The 18,898-nt window shown below is 49.9% G+C and overlaps 1 protein-coding gene and 1 pseudogene across 1 annotated transcript; one reads left to right on the top strand and one right to left on the bottom strand.

Annotated features, from left to right (window-relative positions):
• Positions 1 to 508: 508 nt before the first annotated feature.
• Positions 509 to 10,047, bottom strand: SLC31A2 (solute carrier family 31 member 2). Its single transcript, XM_045840533.1, has 4 exons — positions 9,934 to 10,047; positions 5,872 to 5,938; positions 2,878 to 3,064; positions 509 to 1,937 (listed from the first exon to the last, which is right to left on the bottom strand). Exons 1-4 carry the CDS (start codon positions 9,937 to 9,939, stop codon positions 1,769 to 1,771), a joined length of 429 nt encoding a protein of 142 aa, XP_045696489.1. The 5' UTR covers positions 9,940 to 10,047; the 3' UTR covers positions 509 to 1,768.
• Positions 10,048 to 11,183: 1,136 nt separating this feature from the next.
• Positions 11,184 to 13,702, top strand: LOC123819639 (annotated as a pseudogene).
• The last annotated feature ends 5,196 nt before the right edge of the window (positions 13,703 to 18,898 follow it).

Genomic DNA, 18,898 nt, shown 5'->3' with positions numbered 1-18,898 from the left:
GTCTCGGACCTGTTGTGACTTTCAGCAGCTTTCCAATCCCCTGCCAGTGTGGAGAGTGTGCCGAGGGCCTCGCGTCCTCTACATTGTTACAGCTACTTCCGGCTATAAGTTAAAACTTAGTTTTGATCTATTTTTGCCTCTGCCCTCAGGGAAAGATAGGTGCTTATAATTATGCCAACATAGGTATTTGTAGCCCGTGTCAGTTATTTTTCTCGTGGCACCCGGTCACTTTTGTTACATGAACAGAAGAACGACTCTTGACTAGGCTGGCACTGTGGGCTGTCTGCCTGTGGGCACGGGGTTTTAGGGCCGGCGTCTCCCTGAGCACAGGGCTGTCTTCGTAGCAGACGGACGGACTCGGCCCCCAGAGAGCCCGCCAGCCAGCACCGCCAGCTCCTGCCGCCCACTTAGCTCCTGCCGCCCACTCAGCTCCTGCCGCCTACTCAGCTCCTGCCGTTGTTCCGTGTGCTTGCTGTTTGAAGAGAAACAGAAGACGGATCACACACTATTTAAAAATATATATTTATTAAAGTTATTTTTTTTAATTCCAAACGCTTAAGACCATCTTTCATCTAGCCCGTGAGGTATTCAAGCCTAGATGTTACAATACACAGAAGTGGTTTTTTGTTCCTCAGTCTCCTGTTGCCTTTTCTGGAAAGTGAAGAGGTTCGAGCATCTGAGAGTCCCATCTCTCTCCAAATGTAATGTTTTGGTTTGGCTGCTTATTGCATCTTCAGTCATGCCCCTCCCTCACCCGCCCCCCACCCTATGGCTTACTCGGTGTTTTAAGTGAATGAATCATATTTGTTATGGGTGAGCAACAAGTAATAAATAAAAAGCATTAAGTATCATTCAGTTCACTTCTGTTGTGCATAAAAGAAGGATCAGGATGAGAGGGGGCATTAAGGAGAGGCCCCAGACACCTGCAGCCAGGAGGCTGTCTCCTCCCACCCCACACCCCCCCTCCCCCGCAGTGTGCCCGACAGGAGGAGCTCACTCCCTGCTCCCTCCGCAGGAGTCTTGGCTGCAGTCATGCTTCTCTGCCTTTAATCTGCTGTCACTCACTCTCCCCCTGAAAAAAGGAAACCGGTCCCAACAAGTGCTGCCATCCATCGTGAATGAAATGATATAATTTAATTAAAATTTTTGTTTGTATTAATGTGCAAAGTTGCCAACCAAGAGGTCACTGGGGAAAAGTGAAAAATCTTAGTTTGTCAGCGTGATCCATAAAGAGAAGAAACAATTTTCCCATGTTCCAAAGGCAGAGGGTGAAAACAGGGACCCAGCTTGGCCTCTGTCCTCCAAAGACAGGAGAGGACAGGACGTGCAAGGGAAGACACTCTTCTAGGTAAGGCACAAGTCAGGAGAGCGGACGGTGGCCGGGCTCCGAGCCCTTTGCCCAGAACCTGTCTCCTGGTCTTGGAGATCTTTGGAAATTCTTAAGTTTTGAGTCACAGGTAAGTCAGCACAGGCTCGGCAATCCTGCCTCCGGGCTCTGTTCTCTCTGTTCTCCCGGAGAACTTTCTGTTAGTCACAGCAGCCCGCTAAGGCGCAAGACTAGCCCTGGGTGGGCTGTCTGAGGAGAGGTAGCTGCAGTGGCCTCTGAACTCCAGGGAGCAAGTGCTGGCTTCGGCTGAAAATTTCTAGGAGCTGGGAGGGAGGTGAGGACCATCCATCAGAAGAAAAAGGAGACTCGGGCCTGAAGTGCAATGACTGGAGGGGGCGCCCAGCTTTCACCAGTGCTCAGCGCCTGCACGGCCCTTGCCGGCTACTCTATGCTGAGAAGCGGGTAGGCGAGGTAGTAGCCCACAGCCGCGCCCAGGACCACGCCAAGGAAAATCCAGGTGTTGTAGGACATAACAGCCAGCATTACGAAGTAGCCGATGACCACCTGAACAATGTGGATTAGAGACAGGCCAAAGTGAGACAACCACCACCTAGATAAAAAGGAGAGACAAGTTAATGTTCGTAATAAGGTGAAAGCTAAGAGTTGGTGTCCGAAGTAGGAAGAGCAGCTGAGTTACAATACCACAGTTTCTTTTTAGAGACACATTAGAAACCACTAATAGGAGAAAGGAACTTGGACAAGGAGCCTAGGACAATTACTTCTCTACTCAGCTCTGAGCTTCCTGGCACCCTAGGCAAAAAGGGAAAATGACACATGCCTGATAGAGATGATACAAAATCATCAGTAAGGCAGACCCCACCCCTCCAATCTACTCTGGGAGGCAGTATTAGAATGGAACGAACATGGACTTGGGTGACAGATCAACTCCTAGTTCCATGTCTTAGCACAAGTGGCTTAAAATGTCATCAGTAAAACAGAAATAAGAATACCTCCCTTGGAGGATGGTGGTGACTATTTGAGACACCGATGTAAGGAGCAGGCGGGCTCAATATACACAACTGAGGTTGGAGAGAGGGCAGAATTGGGACCCCAAATGGTCGCCCTATCAGAATGGGAAGGGAAGAAAGGACACCGATGTGGATACAATGCTGAGAGCAATTCTGCCCATTTGTGTGGGGCCAGCCGCAGATCCCATCGTGGGTTTGGAAGTCTTAGTGACTTAGGGGAGGGCTGGGTGGACACCCTGTTGCTAGACGGAGGCCTGCACCAGAGTTCTGCAGATCTGAGCCTCCCAAGTGGCTGTTCCAAGAAGCAAGCTCTGGCCTGGGCATCAGGAGACTGAGCTCCTGTTCACCGCACTACTCACTAACGGTAAGCACTCTGACAAGCCCTGGTCCTTCCCGAGGCCTTAGTTCCCTTTCTGTGTCATAGGTGAATGCCCTTTGAGCCCGGTCTCCCTCTCAAGATGAATGTGAGCACTCTGCCCATCCCTCACCCTCACCCTCACCCCCGCACCCTGCGCCTGTTACCTGAGGCGCGGTCTGCTGACTGGGAGTGACTCTGAGCTTGAAGAATCCTGGTCTGTCCCCTCGAGCCGCTCGCTGGTGGAGGTGGGCATGTTCACCAGAGTCCAGTAGAGCAGTTTGGTCTTGGCAAACTTGATGCTTTCGTATAACATGGCCAACAGCAGGACCACCAACACCGAAACGGCAATGCCTGGCAAAGGAAGCTGAGTTGCGGTGACCTAGCAAGGCAAGCACTGCTCCCCTTCTGGCAGCTTCCCAGGGGGCCTGTCAGCACCTCCGCCCATTCCCTCTGAATGCATGCCACCTTCCTGTCTTGCAGTTTCTTCCCTACCTGCTCTGGGCTCAAAGCTCCTGCACTCTTCCCCCGTCAGCTCTTTCTTGGTAGGGCTGGCCCACTGCAGTGTGGCTCAGATTGGGAGGAGTAGCTGCCTGGAAAAGCCAGGGGCCAAACGTGCAGAGGCGCCACCACTGCACCCAGCTGCGCCCTCAGCAGGCGGCACAAGTCTCTGTCGGAACTGCTTGTTAAGGGAAGAGGGAGGTCCTGTTTATATGTGTATACACAGAAAAGTCTGAAAGGAAGGAATTATCTCAGCAAATTTGGATACAGGAGATTTTTATTTCCTTCTCACTTCATCTCCCAAAGTTTCACATGTCTATTACTTTCATAATGGAAAAACATTATTTTACCAAAAACATTAAGTACTTAACTAGAACTGCTGTGTAAGATCAACTGCTAATTGATACTTCTGTTGTATTGGGCTGGCCAAAAGGTCCGTAGGGTTTTTTCCATAAAAGACATTTTTTTCATTTTCACCAATAACTTTATCAATTTGGATATTTTGATCATGTCAGCTATCTCTTACTTTTGGCTTCTAGTGGGTAGAGGCCAGGGGTGCTGCTAAATATCTTCTGATACATAAGACAGCCCCACGGCAAAGAATTATTTGGCCAAAATGTCAATATTACAAGAAACCGCAAAACACTGTTGACACATTCAATCAGTCACAGCACCCTCTCCATACACTGTACAAATCTTTTTTTGCATTTCAGTTGCATTTTTACCTTTCTTGAAATCATAAAACATAATACGCTGAAAACGATGCCTTCCATCGTCAATATTAAAATGGCTGCACAAAAATTAGCCAATATGGATAAGTTTTTTTAAATGCACGTGGCTATGACAGCTGTCACAATACAATCTAACAAATTGTTTCAAATGAAGTTAAAGGCAACTAAGTGCTACTAGAGCCACTGTATGGAAAAAAATTAGGCAAACTTTTCAGCCAACCCAATACAAATGGAGGGATATTAAATGGTCCAGCTACAGTGTTTTATTGGGCTCCCAGGAGGACATCATCTGCAAAGGAGGCAGGTTTTTAAAATATAAAATTACAAGTAATTGAACACACGGTATGCATTCAAACAGTGCAGAAGGGTATGCAGTGAAAAGTACCGTATTTTGCTGGGTACAATGCACACCCACGTTTTTGAGCACATTACATTTGGGATTATTATGCCCATTATTACACCCATGGTATGGAATCATTATACCCATGTGTAATGTGCATCCTTATTTCTCCCCCAAAAATTTGGGCAAAAAAAGTGCACATTAAACATGGGAAAAATACAGTAAGTCTTTTTCCCAGACCAGCCTCCCAAACTGCAGCTCCCTCCCCAGAGCAGCCTCTGTTGGCAATTCCCTGAATAGACACGCAATATACAAGATGGGGCCAAGGTAGGTCTACCGTTCTTACAGAAAATCATACAATAATTAATAATAATATGAGAATAAACTGTGTCTGCATACTCACTTTATTCGCCTGAATAACAGCATCCTCTTTGTGCATACGCTTCCGCATCTACCTTCATCCACCTGGGTTCCCCTTAGTTCCCACACATCTACCTTACTTCTGTGGCTTCACAGCATCTGTGGTAAGCTGTATTTTCCACAGAGGGCCACCTCACTACACCCCACCCCACATGCTCTTCTTACAGTGTTAACACTCCCGCCAAGAAGTAATGGGGTTTGTGTTCTCTTCCTGTTAACCGGGACAGGCTTTTGTGGCTGCCTCAGTCAAAGAAGGTGGACGCGGTGCTCTGTGACTTCCCAGGCTAGGTCTTAAAATCCCATGCTCCTTCCCCTTGTTCTCCCGGGACACTCATTTGCTCTTGGAACCCAGCCACCCTGCCACGAAGCAGCCCAGGCCACAGAAGACACCATATGTAGGTGTTCAGACAATACCCCCACTGAGGTTCTAGCTAACAGCCAGCATCAGTGAGCAGACATAAGTGAGGAAGTCTTCAAGGTGACCCCCCTTCCAGCCACTGACCATACCTGCCTGTGAGACTTTGAGTGAGGACCACTTAGCGGAGCCCAATCAACTCAGAACCTTGAGAAGCAACAATAAAACAACGGCTGGTGTTTTAAGCCACTCAGTTTGTTCCACAATAGATTATGGGAATGGTAACTCATTGTAGGGATGACCATAATTTATTTGATCAGCACCTGCAATGAAGGGCATTCAGGCTGTTTCCAGTCTATTGCTAAGATTCAGTTATTTAAGCTGAAACAATTCTGCCTTTTCAAGTCAAAGGAATACCATTCTCTTTCAAACTGGTATCTCATTTCAGGCTTCAGGCTGCAGCAGCTGCTCTGGACTGCTCTGGACAGTGAACCCTGGATGAGGGAGGTGCTAGAGGCAACAGAAGGCCTTGATCCAGTTCTGGCTCTGACGTTCACTCCTTACTCGGTGTGTGACCCTGGATAAGTCTCTTCCCCTCTGTGGGCTTCAGGTCCTTCCCTGTAACGGAGGGAGAAGCTGCATCCCTGGCCTCTCTCTGGGTCGTTGTGAGGATCCGTGGGATAATGGGCCCCTTTGCAATCCGAAGAGCAGTGGCTGCAAAGTTCCCACTCAACATTTACGCAAGAGGAGTCAGGCTCACTTAGACGTCCACAGAGGGCACAAATAAAGGGAACCCAGGCCTCCCAATTCTTACCTGCAGGACTGTGGACACTCCAGAAATCAAACAGAAGCACCACCTTATCTGAGAAGATGAAATGCATCTGAAAGAGAAGGGAGTCTGTGTCACAGCGGGCTGAGGGCAGTGGATGCTGTGGTCCCTAATGGTCTCAAGCATCCTCTTCTAAAAGACCCAGAAAAATGGAGTCATTGGACTTACATGCTAGAAGGGCTGGTAGTGGCAATCGGGGCCCCCTGTGGCCAGACAGGGCAGGGACTTACTTGCCCTAGGTCCCGAAGGGGTCAACAGCACAGCTATAATTGAGTTAGCCCTGCCCCAGGTAAAAGTAGAGGTCGTGGGCAGGGTGGGGGTGGGGGCGGTGTCCATCATCATAGGGCCAGCCAGGCAACAGTGCTCTTAGAAACCAGGCTGAGATGCCTTTCGTGCCCTCCAAACGCAGTGGGGGAAGCACTGGGCTGACGACCAATGCCTCTGCTCACTCCCAGGGCCACACCACTCGGCTGCAGTGGTGTGTATCACGGAGAGGCCCAGGGGCACTGCCCTTGGTCTGGACTCCACATCAGAAATGGTGCCGGGAGAAGCAGTGAACATGCGATGCCTGATCGCTCTTCTCAGAGAGCGCCGGGTCCGCCTGCTGCTCTGGGAGGCATCAGGGGCTTTTCACGCATTATCTCATTTCACAGCAGTGTTCTGTGGGGCAGGGACAATTAGGCCCATCTCACAGAAAGGAAATATGGGGAAATTAAGGTCAGAAAAGTTAAGTCATTGGCTGAAGTTCACAAGGCTATTAAGTTGGCAGAGCTGGGATTCAAACCTGGGTCTCATTGGATGCCAAGCCAGGTGCATGCCAGTACACCAGGCTGCCTGTGCTATGGGATGGGAACTGGATGGTGATTCTGAATGGCCACATCGGGCTTACTGGCTGCGTGTGGCAAGATGAAAAGCCGGATGGATCAATTCAGTTCACCCTCTCAGGGAAGGGAAGTCCCCCTCTCATCACCAGAGGGCCTCGGCCAGAAGCAGCAGCTCTGCAAACACTGTCTGTGTTCATCACACTAAGGAGATCCTGGCTGGGTTGGGCCTTTGCCTTCTAAGACAACGGCCAAATATTAGAACCCTCCAACGTCAGAGCTGGCGGTATCTTCAGAGAGTTGTTTTTAAAGCTGATACATAATTGACATATATCATTATATTGTTCTGAGGTAGACACAGTGGTCTGATGGATGATGTATGCATTCCGAAACAATCACCACAGTACGAGTCTAGTTAACATTCATCACCACACCACACAGTTACAACAGTTTTTTCTTGAGATAATAACTTTAAGGTCTATTTTATTTATTTTCTCAGAGAGTTTTTAGTTCCCTGGTTTACAACTTTCTTCCAGGGAACACTGACAAATAAAATCTTCCTTGTAAGTCCACTACATAAAACACGGGACTCTGGGTGCGAAGGGAGAGAGGTCTGAGCTCTGCTGGAACTCAGCGTGGAAAACACCGATGTGGTCCAACGCCAGCCCCTCTCTGCCCGCCAGCCCCTCTCTGCCCGCATCCCACGTCCCGATGGAGAGAAGGAGTACCAAACGGGGACGGGGATTTGTTCAAGACCTCATAAGAAGAAAATGGAGAGGAGGGGAGTCAAGAAACACGTATAAAGGACCCACGGACAGAGCCAAAGGCAGGAAGGATGGAGGGTGGGAGGCGGGGTGGGTGGGGCAGGGGTGTGTGGTGGGGGGCAAGTGGAGACAACTGTATTTGAACAACAATAAAAATAAATCCGTAAATTCTAAATCTTCTCTAAAAGTGATGAATAAACTTGACCTGAGATGTAAAAGAAAAAAGGAAAAAGAAAATAGAAACCTAGGCAGTCTTAAAAATGAGGTTGAAGAATTTAAAAATAAAACTAGCTTTTTATCCCCCTAATATGAAAGTGGTACTTGTTCAGTGTAAAAAAACTGAAACGGTACCAAAAGAAAGTAAAACTAATTTGGAGTCCTATGCAGAGATACCCTTTGTTAAGATTTAAAAAGAGTGTTTGTTGACACGGAAAAATGTTCACAAAGAGATACGAAACAGACAGGCACAAATAATCCTGTGAAACTCCATTTATGCCGGAGCTGCACTCATTCAACCCAGCAGAAGCCCGAAACCATCTCTGCGGTGGGGTCAGCAGAAGCCCCTGGCTCCCACGGTCTCTGTGGTGGCGGTGGAGGAAGGTGCGGCCACATCACCTCCTCTCTGAGTTCACCTGATCTACCAGTTGGCATGACTGGAATGACCTCAATGGCCAGTTGATCAGCAAGTTTCCCTAACTGGGTTCCTTCTGTCATCCTTGGGGCTGGGCCAGCTACCTCAGGTGCCCCGCACCACTTCCTGTAGACCTGAATACCCACAAAACAGTCAAATCAATTCGACCAACAAACATTTACTTTTGCTGTGCTAGGGGTGCAGATGCTGGAGATAGAGATGAGGGAGACAAGCGCTTGGCCCTCATGAAGCTCACGGTCTGTTAGGGCAGGGGCCCCCAACCTCCCTCCTCCGGCCTGTGGATGCCCTCGCATTACCACCTGAGCTCCTCCTCCTGTGCCCCTACCCCCGCCCCAGTCCGTGGAAAATTTGCCTTCCACAAAACCGGTCCCTGGTGGCAAAGAGGCTAGGGACCAATGTATTAGGGGAGAGCACAGTGAACAGGTCATCACAACACGGTGTGAAAGGGAAGCACAGGGGAGGCCTTCGGCAGGGGTGGGAGGGGCTGCCTAAACCCACCGGGGAGGCAGGTGGCTAGCACATCTTCCGAAAGCAGGAAGAGCAGGTGGCAGGCAGGGGAAGACAGTCCAACAAGTTCCAAGCTGAAAGTGCCCACCCAGAGGGGCTGGCTCTAATTCACCTGGGGGTGAGGAGCTGGCAGGGGGACGACACAAAGCCTCACCTACTCTGGCCTTTTCACTGGAGTTGTTTCAAAGTAGCCCGCTCCGAGCAGGGGCTTCTGTGTTCAATTAATAGGCTCTGTGGTCAGATACCAAGGGGCAGGGCTCTAATCTTTCCTGTTTAGGATGAATCTCAGCCCCAAGCAGCTGAGTTTAACTTTTATCTGTGCTGTATTCAGGGCCCCACCCCGAGTAGGGACGGGCTGTGGTGAAACAGAGAGCAATCAGGGGACTTTTCGTCTCTATTTTCTCGTTTGGGGGGGCGTTACTTACACTTTGAGGAAAAACTCCCTCACATGTAAACCAAAGAGTTTAGGGGAGATTAAGGTGTCTGTTCTGGCTGGGACTGTCTGGGATGCTTGTGCTCAACTATTTCCCCTTTTAGAGGACCGGCAGCAGGCCGCGGCAGGGGGCGGGGGCGCTGGGTGGGGGGCTCTGACCAAGTGACCTGTATTGCCTTCCCATATCTTAAATTCATGGCATTCTTAATGGAGGAAGAAAATTACATGATTTTTTTTTCAAAGACCAAAGAGTCTTGTAAGCTGTGATTCTTTGCAGCCCAGGTGAACGTCACCAAGAAACAAAGTTTATCTGTAACGCTATTTCCAACCCAAGTGTAGGGAGGATGGAAAGTAGCTGGGTCTGGTAGTTGTCCCCGACGCGCCCCCGCCCCGGTCCCCCCTCCCGCTCCATATCAAACCACGAACTTGCCACGACAGGGAAGTTGCCCCAGGGAGTGTGCGTCCGGTAGCAGGCTGAAATGCACCGAGCTTCCCTCCTCTTCCTAGGAGCCTCCCCGGTGTTTTCACGAAGCACTGCGCCCTGGGCAGGGGGTTACTGGAGTGGCTTGTCTTCGCCTACTGCACCCCCACCCCGGGCTGCTACACAGCAGGTGCTCCGTAACTGCTCGTCCCGGCCGGACGACCCAGCAGGAGGGAGAAATAAACAGAAAACCCAACAGCCACCTCCAGCCCTAACTCTCGCCTCTCCCCAACCCTGTTCTTGCTGTTGACAATGCTTCCAACACACCCCCTTCACAAGCCCTCCGGCAGGGGCGGCGGGCACCCTGCGGGGCCGGCAGCTGCAGCTGGAGGGGCTCCGCCCGGGCCGCCTACCCGGCGTCCGCTTCGCTGCGCGGCGCCCAGACTCACCTCCATGGTGAGTGCGCGAGGGGTGCGCCAGGGACAGATCTGCCCGCTCGGGTCTCCAGGTTCCGACTCCTACAGTCGCTGCTGCGGTCTCGACCCGAGCCTGGCAGTCACGTGGTCGGGGCGCGGCGGGCGCACGGGCGCCTGGGAGTTGTGGTCCCACTGGCGCGCACTGACCGCCGAGCCCCAGGTCCCCGGCCGAGCGGTGCTGCGGGGCTGCCTCCAGCGTTCCGTTTGGCGCCTTACTGTTTTGCACTTGACTTGCCTTCGCAATTATCATAAAATATTTATGACTCCTTGTAATAAATTATGCGAAGCTTAACTCATGTTGAGTTGAAAATGGAGAAGTCCATCCTGTGGCGGTAATAGCAACAAATTACGGGTAAAGTAAAGGAATTATCTCCCAAGCTTTGAATGTAGCCATTTTTAAAAATCTGATTAGCAAAAAGCAACACACAATTGTAATTTAATTTGTAATTGTTTGATTGCTAGGGTGGTAAACTTTTTCTTATTGGTATTTCTATTTTTATGTATTGTCTGTCCATTTAATCCAGTTTGGAGGGTGGGGGACTTTCTGGGGAACGAGGGACTTGTAACAGTATTTAATCTTAAAATATATTCATTTAGTAAACCTTTGCCAGTCGTCCTATGAGGAAAGAGGCCCTTCAGAGAAACCTCACCGGAGACGGAACTAGCCAACCTTCAGCCTGGAACGTGAGTGACCTCAGTTCAAATCCTAAACCAGCGAGTGTTGGCTGTGAGACCTCAGGCTAACGGCTTTACGTTTGGGCCTCAGTGTTCTGGTCAGTAAAATGAAAAAAACAGAGTCTATGTTGTAGGAGGTTGTAAGGGTTAAATGAAGACTTGCGTGTTAAGTTCTCAGGACACAGGAAAGCCAGGACCTTGCCGTGTGTCTTGAGTCCTGTGGCGCGGGTGGTGCGGAGGAGGAATCTCTGGGGCAATAATCTGTTGCTCGGCATTAACTGGAGTAGAAAAATGGAAAGGATTTCCCTGCCAGGCAGGCTGATGGCAGGATCCACTGCAGCGGGTGCCCACAGGCAGGCAGCTGCAGCGGAGGGAGGCTCAGCGAGTCGGTCGGGCTTGTCTCGGGGTCCTGGCTTCTGGAGCGTCCTGCCCATTGAGCCCCAGGCATTGGGCCTCAGACTGAGCTGGCAGCGACTGACAGGCTTCTGCAGCACGAAGGGCTGAGGCTGCAAGGCCCTCAGGAGATGCTGCACAAACTCCTAGAGGGATTGATAAGACCAGACATGCGGCCCGTGCTGGGCTATCAGTCACAGGGGAACCCAGCCCAACCTTGCCCGCCCTGGGCATTGGAATGGACTCACGTATCATACCCCCGAGGCACGGAGGCCTGCTTGCACACCACGGACTTCTTTTATCCCTTGGTGGCATATCCCTACAGGAGGGGGTGCATAGCTTGTGCCAACGTGCTGGGTGACCTCTGTGCCGTGGATACCACTGAATGTGACAAGTTAATGTTACTCAGCATCTGCCAGACTGTGACTGAGGAGCAATGAGAAAAGATAACTTCCTCAGCAGAGGAAGAAGGGACTGCAGTGACTGTGGTAAACCCTCAGATTATTGTGGGTGGGGTTGCCACTGCTTTGTGTCCACCCGACGAATTCATCAAGCCTGACGGTGCAGTTGTAGGAGATGTGCCGGTGCTGACCAAGCCCTTAGGCACCCGAGTTTCTGTCAATGCCCACCAGTGACTGGATAATCCTGAAAGACGGAATGAAATAAAGATAGTGGTCTCCAGAAAAGAGGTAGAGCTGGCCTCTGAGGAAGGCTGTTCAATGTAACTACCCTAAACAGAACTGCCGCTGGGTTAATGCACACAGTTAATGCCCATGCAGCCGCAGGTAGCACAGGCTGTGGCATCCAGGACACTCTCAGAACCTTGCAAAGCAACAATGAATGTCCTTTGTCATTCCTAATCTGCCGATCATTGCCAGGATGATTGCCATCAGCAAGGCCAATGGGCACTTGGGGCTCCTTCAGGGAACCTCAGCAGAAACTTCTGGGAGATTACTGATTTGTTTGCAAAGGGAACAGGCTGCTGGCGTTTGTTCTGAAATCAAACCTTTCAGGCATGGAGAGGGTCACCAAGCATGGACTGTCGACATTGTGGAACAGGAAACCTGGACAGCCCGGATCGTTGACAAGCCTTGAGTTATTGAGGTCTTACCTCGTGGGGCCACTGCTGCTGCTCTCACTCCAGATAATTCCAGGGCCTCCTCGGAGCTTAGCTCACGAGATGGAATAGCAGGAACTGTTTGGACTGCAGAGCCTGTGTATATAACCACGGAGGGATGATTTTAAGAACAAAGTTACAAAGAAGGCAGCCTGCATAGGAGTTCCACAGCTGCCCTTCCTAGGTGATTTGAATCAGCCAACCATACACTGCACATTCCAAAGCCAAGAATGACATTTTTTTTACTCCAAGGGGGAGATTTGTTCAACTCGTGCACAGAAGAGGAGCAGAAAAACCTATCTCCTTTTTCCAAGAGTAAAATGAGGCTATTCCAGTTTGAGGGATTTTCCTTGGCACTGAATTCATTCATTTCTGCACAGGGAGTGGGGCTATTTATTAAAATGATATACGTACCAACAAAGCAGTTGGAAAAAATAATTTAGATCAGAAACAAATAAGTTCGGGCCAATACTGCTGAGAAACAAATTTTAAGAGAGATCTTACAATGCAACGTCACATTCTTTATTAGACTTTTCTGAAATACTGTCTCTTTCCTGCTCTGGACAGTAATTGAGCAGCTTGTCTAACTGGGGAGGGATTATCTGAAACCTCCTGATTCGATTCCTGTTCCTGATGTCTCTCCCTCGAAAACTCTTCAGGGACTGGGGGAGGCAGAGCATGTTCCAGAGCCGGGGCCTGCGTGGTCAATAGGATGTTAAATCTCGTGCTGACAATTCCTGGTGCTTTCATCAATCAAGTCACTTCTAGTGAAATCAATAAAAAGGACTTTGTTGAAAATTTTTTTTTTCAATTCTCAGCACGGAACCAGGCAGTGGGGCCTTGCTAAGTAAATGGTGGCGGTTTTCTTTAACAGCGGCTGCTGTTTTTGTCCTGGGAAGGAAAGCATCGAGCCACTTGCTGGAGGCACAGGGATTCTGAGAGTCTCAACCTGAAAGCCAGTGGGCGTCAGAGGGAAGTCAGGGACCAGGGGCAGTTCCAGGGAAGACTCCAGGCCTGGGGCACCGTGAGGAGGTCTGGGAGGGAGGTGTGGAGGAAGCCATGGGAAGAAGGGTTTTGGATTTCTTGAAGCATCTGGGCCCGAGAGCTTGAGAGGGATTTGATGATTTAGGTATAATATTTCACTCTCCGGGCCCCACCTGGGAAGTAGGAGTAAAAAGACTTGACCTTCACATAAGTAGCAGGCTCTTGTGCATTCCCCAACCCCCACCCCTGATTAAAGGATTTGTAACACAGCTTTCCTCCTATGACTGTTTTCCTTGGCTTTGTCACAATCTGATGACTTTCACACTTAGTTCTAACTTCCTCAAGTGTGTTATGGTTTTAACACTTAGCCCTCAAGTTTGAAAGTGTCCCTGCTCTTTCTGAGCCACTGGAGACTCCGCCCCTCCAGCCCCCGAGCAGAGAACGGGAGCCAACGGTAGAATTCCTGCTCCTGAAGTCACACCACAGCCGGCCAACCTTGGTCGGTGGTGAGAGATACTTTCTGGGTTTTATATTTTGATAGCTGTGGATGCCCTTCTCCTTGGGAACAACAGAGCCGGCCCTGTGCCTCCGGCACACACCTGGACCCCCCCGCCCCCCCAGCAAGTCCACAGGCAGGAAAGATGGCGTTGCCTCGGGTGTCACCGAGATGGGCAAGGGGCCCTTTAACTGGGGCGCTGCGCTCGTTCAGGGTCACGTGGTGGAGGGGCAATCCAGTCATTTCTCCTTCCGAGGCGCTCAGTAGAGGAACTTGAGGTCTCACGAAAAGACCACATGCATGAAGTGTTATTGCTGTAGAATATCGTGCAGCATGGCCTTGATACACAAATCAAGCTCTGTGACCCTCAAGGGTGCCCCCCTCTCTCTCTCTGGGCCTCCATGAAGGGTTTCCAGAATGGATGACTTCTAACTGCTCCTTTTCATGCCATTGATCCGCAGTTATAAGTGAGCTTGAAGTTGGAGTTGAACTCTTCCTGGCTAAGACTTTTGCGTATTTTCCATGTTGCGCCATTTAGCTGACCTTCCGGGTTCTCCCACAAACCTCGATCATTTTGTATTAAAATATGAGGAGCATCATGTTGCTGTATGTGGCACGGGGAGTGTGTGTACGTTTGAGGTTGGTCGGAGTGTGGAGACAGAGCAGAACATGTATGTGGTAGATTTGTGCTGGAGAAGCTGGAGAAGCTGGAGCAGGCTCTAACCCACCCAAAGGCCGTGTGCAGGGTCGCCTCCACCAGAGGTGGGGATCGACCCCAGAGGAAATAGATCCCCTGGGTCTTAAGTTCAAGCCCTTAACCACTCGGCCATTCTGATTAAGCCCTTAACCACTCAGCCATTCTCAATCAGAATGGCTGAGTGGTTAAGGGCGTGTTCAAAGCCAGGAATTTATTTTGGGGACAAAGAAGAGTCACCAAAGGGCTTTTCATGTAAGGTTTTCTCCCTGGATGTTCCCTTTCCTCTCCCCAATGGCGCTGTGTTGGTGAGCCCTCCCCTGCCCTCCCTGTTTAAGACTGCGGTCCCCTTTGCATTCTTTGCCCTGCCTACTCCGCTTTACTGTTTTTTTTTCCATTGTACTTACCACCTGGTAGCCTACTGTTCCATCTGGTTATTCATTATTCCTTTCTTGCCATTCAAATGGAAGTTCAAGGAGAACAGGGAACTCTGTGTTTTTGTCGAGGAAGGCACCCCCAGTCCCCAACATAGTTCACGTCTCGTCTCGAAGCAGACTGTCAATAAACATTTGTTACATGAATGAATCAGTCCCAGGGGGCAGATGCTGTCTGCTTCATTGCTTCAGGGGAAGGGAGTGTCAGAAACAGAAACAGCTTCTGAGATGGGATGGTTTTGTTTTTCGTGAGAGTTGCGGAGGGTTTGGGGTGATCTGCGGCAGGAATGAGAACATGATTTATGAAGAAGCACAAGGGAAAGCAGGGCTGCCCTTCCCTCCCACCCCCAACAAGTTGGGCGAAAACGGGAAAAAAAAGGAATAAAGTACTGATACAGGCTGCAACATGTCTGAACCCTGAGCATGACGGTAAATGAAAGAAGCCGGTCGCACAAAGCCCGTGTTGTATGATTGCATGTATATAACATGTCCGGAACAAGCAAAACTGCAGAAGCACACAATGGGCCATCGGTTGCCAGGAGCTGGAGGGAGGAATGGATATGGCGTTTGTTTTTGAGTGATGGGAATGTTTTGAAGTTATAGTAGTCCCCCCCTTATCTGCAGTTTGGCTTGCTGTACTTCCAGTTACCTGTGGTCCCCTGTGCTGTGAAAATGTTGAATAGAAAACTCAAAAAGTAAACAACTGATGAGTTTTAAATTCCGTGCTATTCTGAGCAGTGTGACGAAATCCCACTCCTCCCGATTCCTTCTCCTCTGGGACATGAATCATCCTTTGTCCAGCATTTCTGAGGCGGGAGCTAGCGTAGGAAGGACTCTGAGACTGCACTGCTGTGGCTGGCCCGTGGCTAGTGTCCTGGTTGCCAGGAAACGCCGTTCAGCACTTAGGTGGGATGGATAGTAAACCAAGGCAGGGAGGAGGAGGGACACAGGTCTCACCCACTAACTCAGCAGGCCTGCGCCCCATCTGTTACTGCCAGGTGTTCCAACATTGTAAGAAACCTCATGTCAGCATGGGAGGAGGGGAGTCCTTGAAATTCTATGCAGTGTTTCCACTATCTGGGAAAGGAAGCCTTGAAACTGTGCTTTCATCCCAAGGCCTGGAAGGGGGAGGAGGAGGGGGGCCACAGTGTCCAAAGAAGCAGCCCAGAAAACGACTTTGGTTAATTGCCTACCTCTGGTCACTATCTGTTTTACGAAGGAGTCCCTGATGCTTACAGAAAGAGCCGCCAGGTAACTTTGGGTAACTGCCCCAACTTTAATTAGCTGCCTCCTGTCACATACCTGTTTTACAACAAGATGAATGAATGGGGTCTGAAGCAAGATAAGGATTCGCGCTAACAGACCCCCGTACACGTCTAAGTTCAGGTAGTCTCATTGCCCCAGGAGAGCTGGCACCACATTTACCCGTCAATCAATATGCAGCTTCTTCACCCCACCCCCCAGTCTTCTGCTCCCCCACATTCCAGTAGAGAGACCCAAGGAATGCAGGGTGCACTTAAGTGCCTCTGGACTCTGCGTCCAGCCTCCCTAGTGGCTCCGAAGCCTGCTGGGATGAAGGACAGCCTGGGCCACCCAGCCCGCCATGGGGGCGTATGTTGCTTTCCTAGGGCTGCTGTAACAACTCACCACACATTTGGTGCCTTACCACGTATCGATTCTCTTACAGTTCTGGAGGTCAAAAGTCTGAAACCGCTTCCACGAGGATGAAAGCAAGGTGTCAGTCCTTCTAGAGAGTCTAGGGGACATTCCCTTCCTTGTCCTTTGCAGCCTCTGGAGCCGCACTCCTCCGCTTTCAGGCAGCTTGCTCCGCCACCGAGGCCCTCAGTGCAGCATTTTCAGGCCTCCAAGTCTCACCTCGTCTTCTCTCTTCTGCGCCGAGCCCCCTCCGGCCCCTCTAAGGACACTCGCGATGACGTTTAGGGTTTATTCAGATAATCCAGGATGCTCTCCCCATAGAAAAGTCCTTCATTCAACCACACGAGCACCAGTCTCCTCGGCTGTGTCAGTTAGCATCCACAGGTTCCAGGACCTGGGGCGTGGGTATTCTTTAAGGGCCATTATTCAGCCTGTCATAGGAAGCATCGACATTTACAACTTTCCTGTCTAGCAGAGCCTTCAGCCAAACCAGAGCGAGCAACAGGACTACAGCCAACTGAGAAGGAATGGTGTGTTTGGGCCCCGCTGGGGAGGGAAGTTCTGTGTGGACCTGTTCATTCTTGACAACAGGGGTGGGGAGGGTGACATCTCCCAGGCACAGGCTCCCTGCCCGGCTTTGCCCGGACGCAGGACTTGAGCTGTCTCGACAGGCTCCTTCCACACCCGCCGTGAGGCTGCGCGTTCCAGCTGCCAGTCTCTCCCAGGCCCCGTCTTGCACACCTGCCTCCTGCAGCAAGACGGAGGAGCATAGACGGGTTCCCATCGAAGCTGCATTGAGGTATAAAGCCCAGCCCCTCAGACCGTGCCACCTTTGTAGGATAAAAAGTTCTGACACAGAGCTGTTCACCTCCCAGCCTGCTGACGACAGCTGGCTCACAGAGGCTTTGAAATGTTAATGTTATGTGATAAACATAAAATTTGTCATCCTAACCATTTTTAAAGGTTAAGTACATTCCCAATGTTGTGCAACCAGTCTCTAGAACTTTTTCATTTTGCAAAACGGAAACCCTACCCATGAAAAAGCATCACATTTCCTCTCCCCTCTGTTCCTGGAAACCCCACTTCTGCTTTCTGTTTCTATAAATTTGACAACTCCAGATACCTCATATTAAGTGGAATCCTACAGTATTTGTCTTTTTGTAACTAGCTTGTTTTTCATGGAGCATAATGTTCTAAAAGTTTATGCAGCTTGTCCATGTGTCAGAATTCCCTTCCTTTTTAAGGCTGAATAACATTCTGTTTTATGTGCATACCATATTTGTCCATCCATTCATCTGTTTGCTACTGAAATCAAGGTTGCTCCACACTCGGGGTGCGCTACTAAAAAATGAGCCGTGGTTGTGGCAAGGTAGTTTTATTTACTTGCATCAAGTAAAGGAGACAGATGATTCAGATCCAAAAGGCTGCCTCCTGGAAGGGAGGCTTAGCCATTGCTTAGATACACTGTTTGGTCAATTACGTGTTGATTTCTTCTCTCCAGTTGGCCGAATTCATTGCCTTGAGTTCCTGTCAGTTCATCCTGTTTGCCAGGGCATCTGCAAAATACTGCGTCATATTTTCACCTCTAGCGAGAAATAGCATTTAGAACTGCCCAGAGTTTGAGGTCCTTGTCCTATCTAATTATGTTGATGAATACTGCTTTTTTTTTCTACCTTTTGTCTTTTGTGAATAATGTTCCTTTGTGAGTGGTGTGCTATTTTAAATAGTGCTGCTTTGCATAGGGGTGTACAAACAGGTGTCTTTGAAAGGTGAGCGCTTATCAAGACTCTCGGCCCTGCACTGCCAGTTCTTAGAGAAAGAGGGTGTGAGCTCACCCCACCCCACCCCTTCCCCGTGTAGGCAACTGCTGCGTCCTGAATGAGTCCCTAAAAATATCAGTCTGATCCTGACTGTAGATTATTTCCTAATCTTAGGGGAAGAGTAGGCACAGCAGGTTGCAGCTTGTGTATGGAAAGTTTCCTCTACAGCAGCTCTTCTCCCTTTGGTAAGAAAGAAAGAAACTGATTTTTAGCCCTAGTAACCTTAAAATGAACCAACGGTCACCTTGTTAATATCCACTTGTTTATCTACTATGTATATTTTGGCTACTACTACATGTTAAGTCAAATGATCCCTCAGTATTAGAGGAAGGACTGGCGGGGGGCGGGGGGACCAATCCAACTTGTTTAGGTTTTGAAGTGTAATAAAGTATTCATTTGAACCAAACGAATTGCTGACACATGAAGATTTTTAACCTAGAGAAACGCAGCGTCATGTCATACGGGTACACCAATAGCTGAGCCAATGATAGGCAAACCTCCTTTCCTCCGTGTTCGAGGGGGAAGGGAGTTAATGAGAAGCAAATCACCTGGCACCGCAGCTAATTCTGCTGTGGTACTGAAAGTTGTTTTTCTGGTTGGAGACGGGAGTGGGGGCCTATCTCCCTAAAGAGCCTGAGCTCTGGCCACAGCCAGAAGGCAGAACCGATT

This window comes from Phyllostomus hastatus, unplaced genomic scaffold (genome assembly GCF_019186645.2).
Source record: "Phyllostomus hastatus isolate PE091 unplaced genomic scaffold, TTU_PhHast_1.1 phas_contig_34, whole genome shotgun sequence".
Lineage (NCBI taxonomy): Eukaryota > Metazoa > Chordata > Mammalia > Chiroptera > Phyllostomidae > Phyllostomus > Phyllostomus hastatus.
Note: the sequence above shows the minus strand (reverse complement) of the source record. Positions and strands in the feature narration are given on the sequence as shown.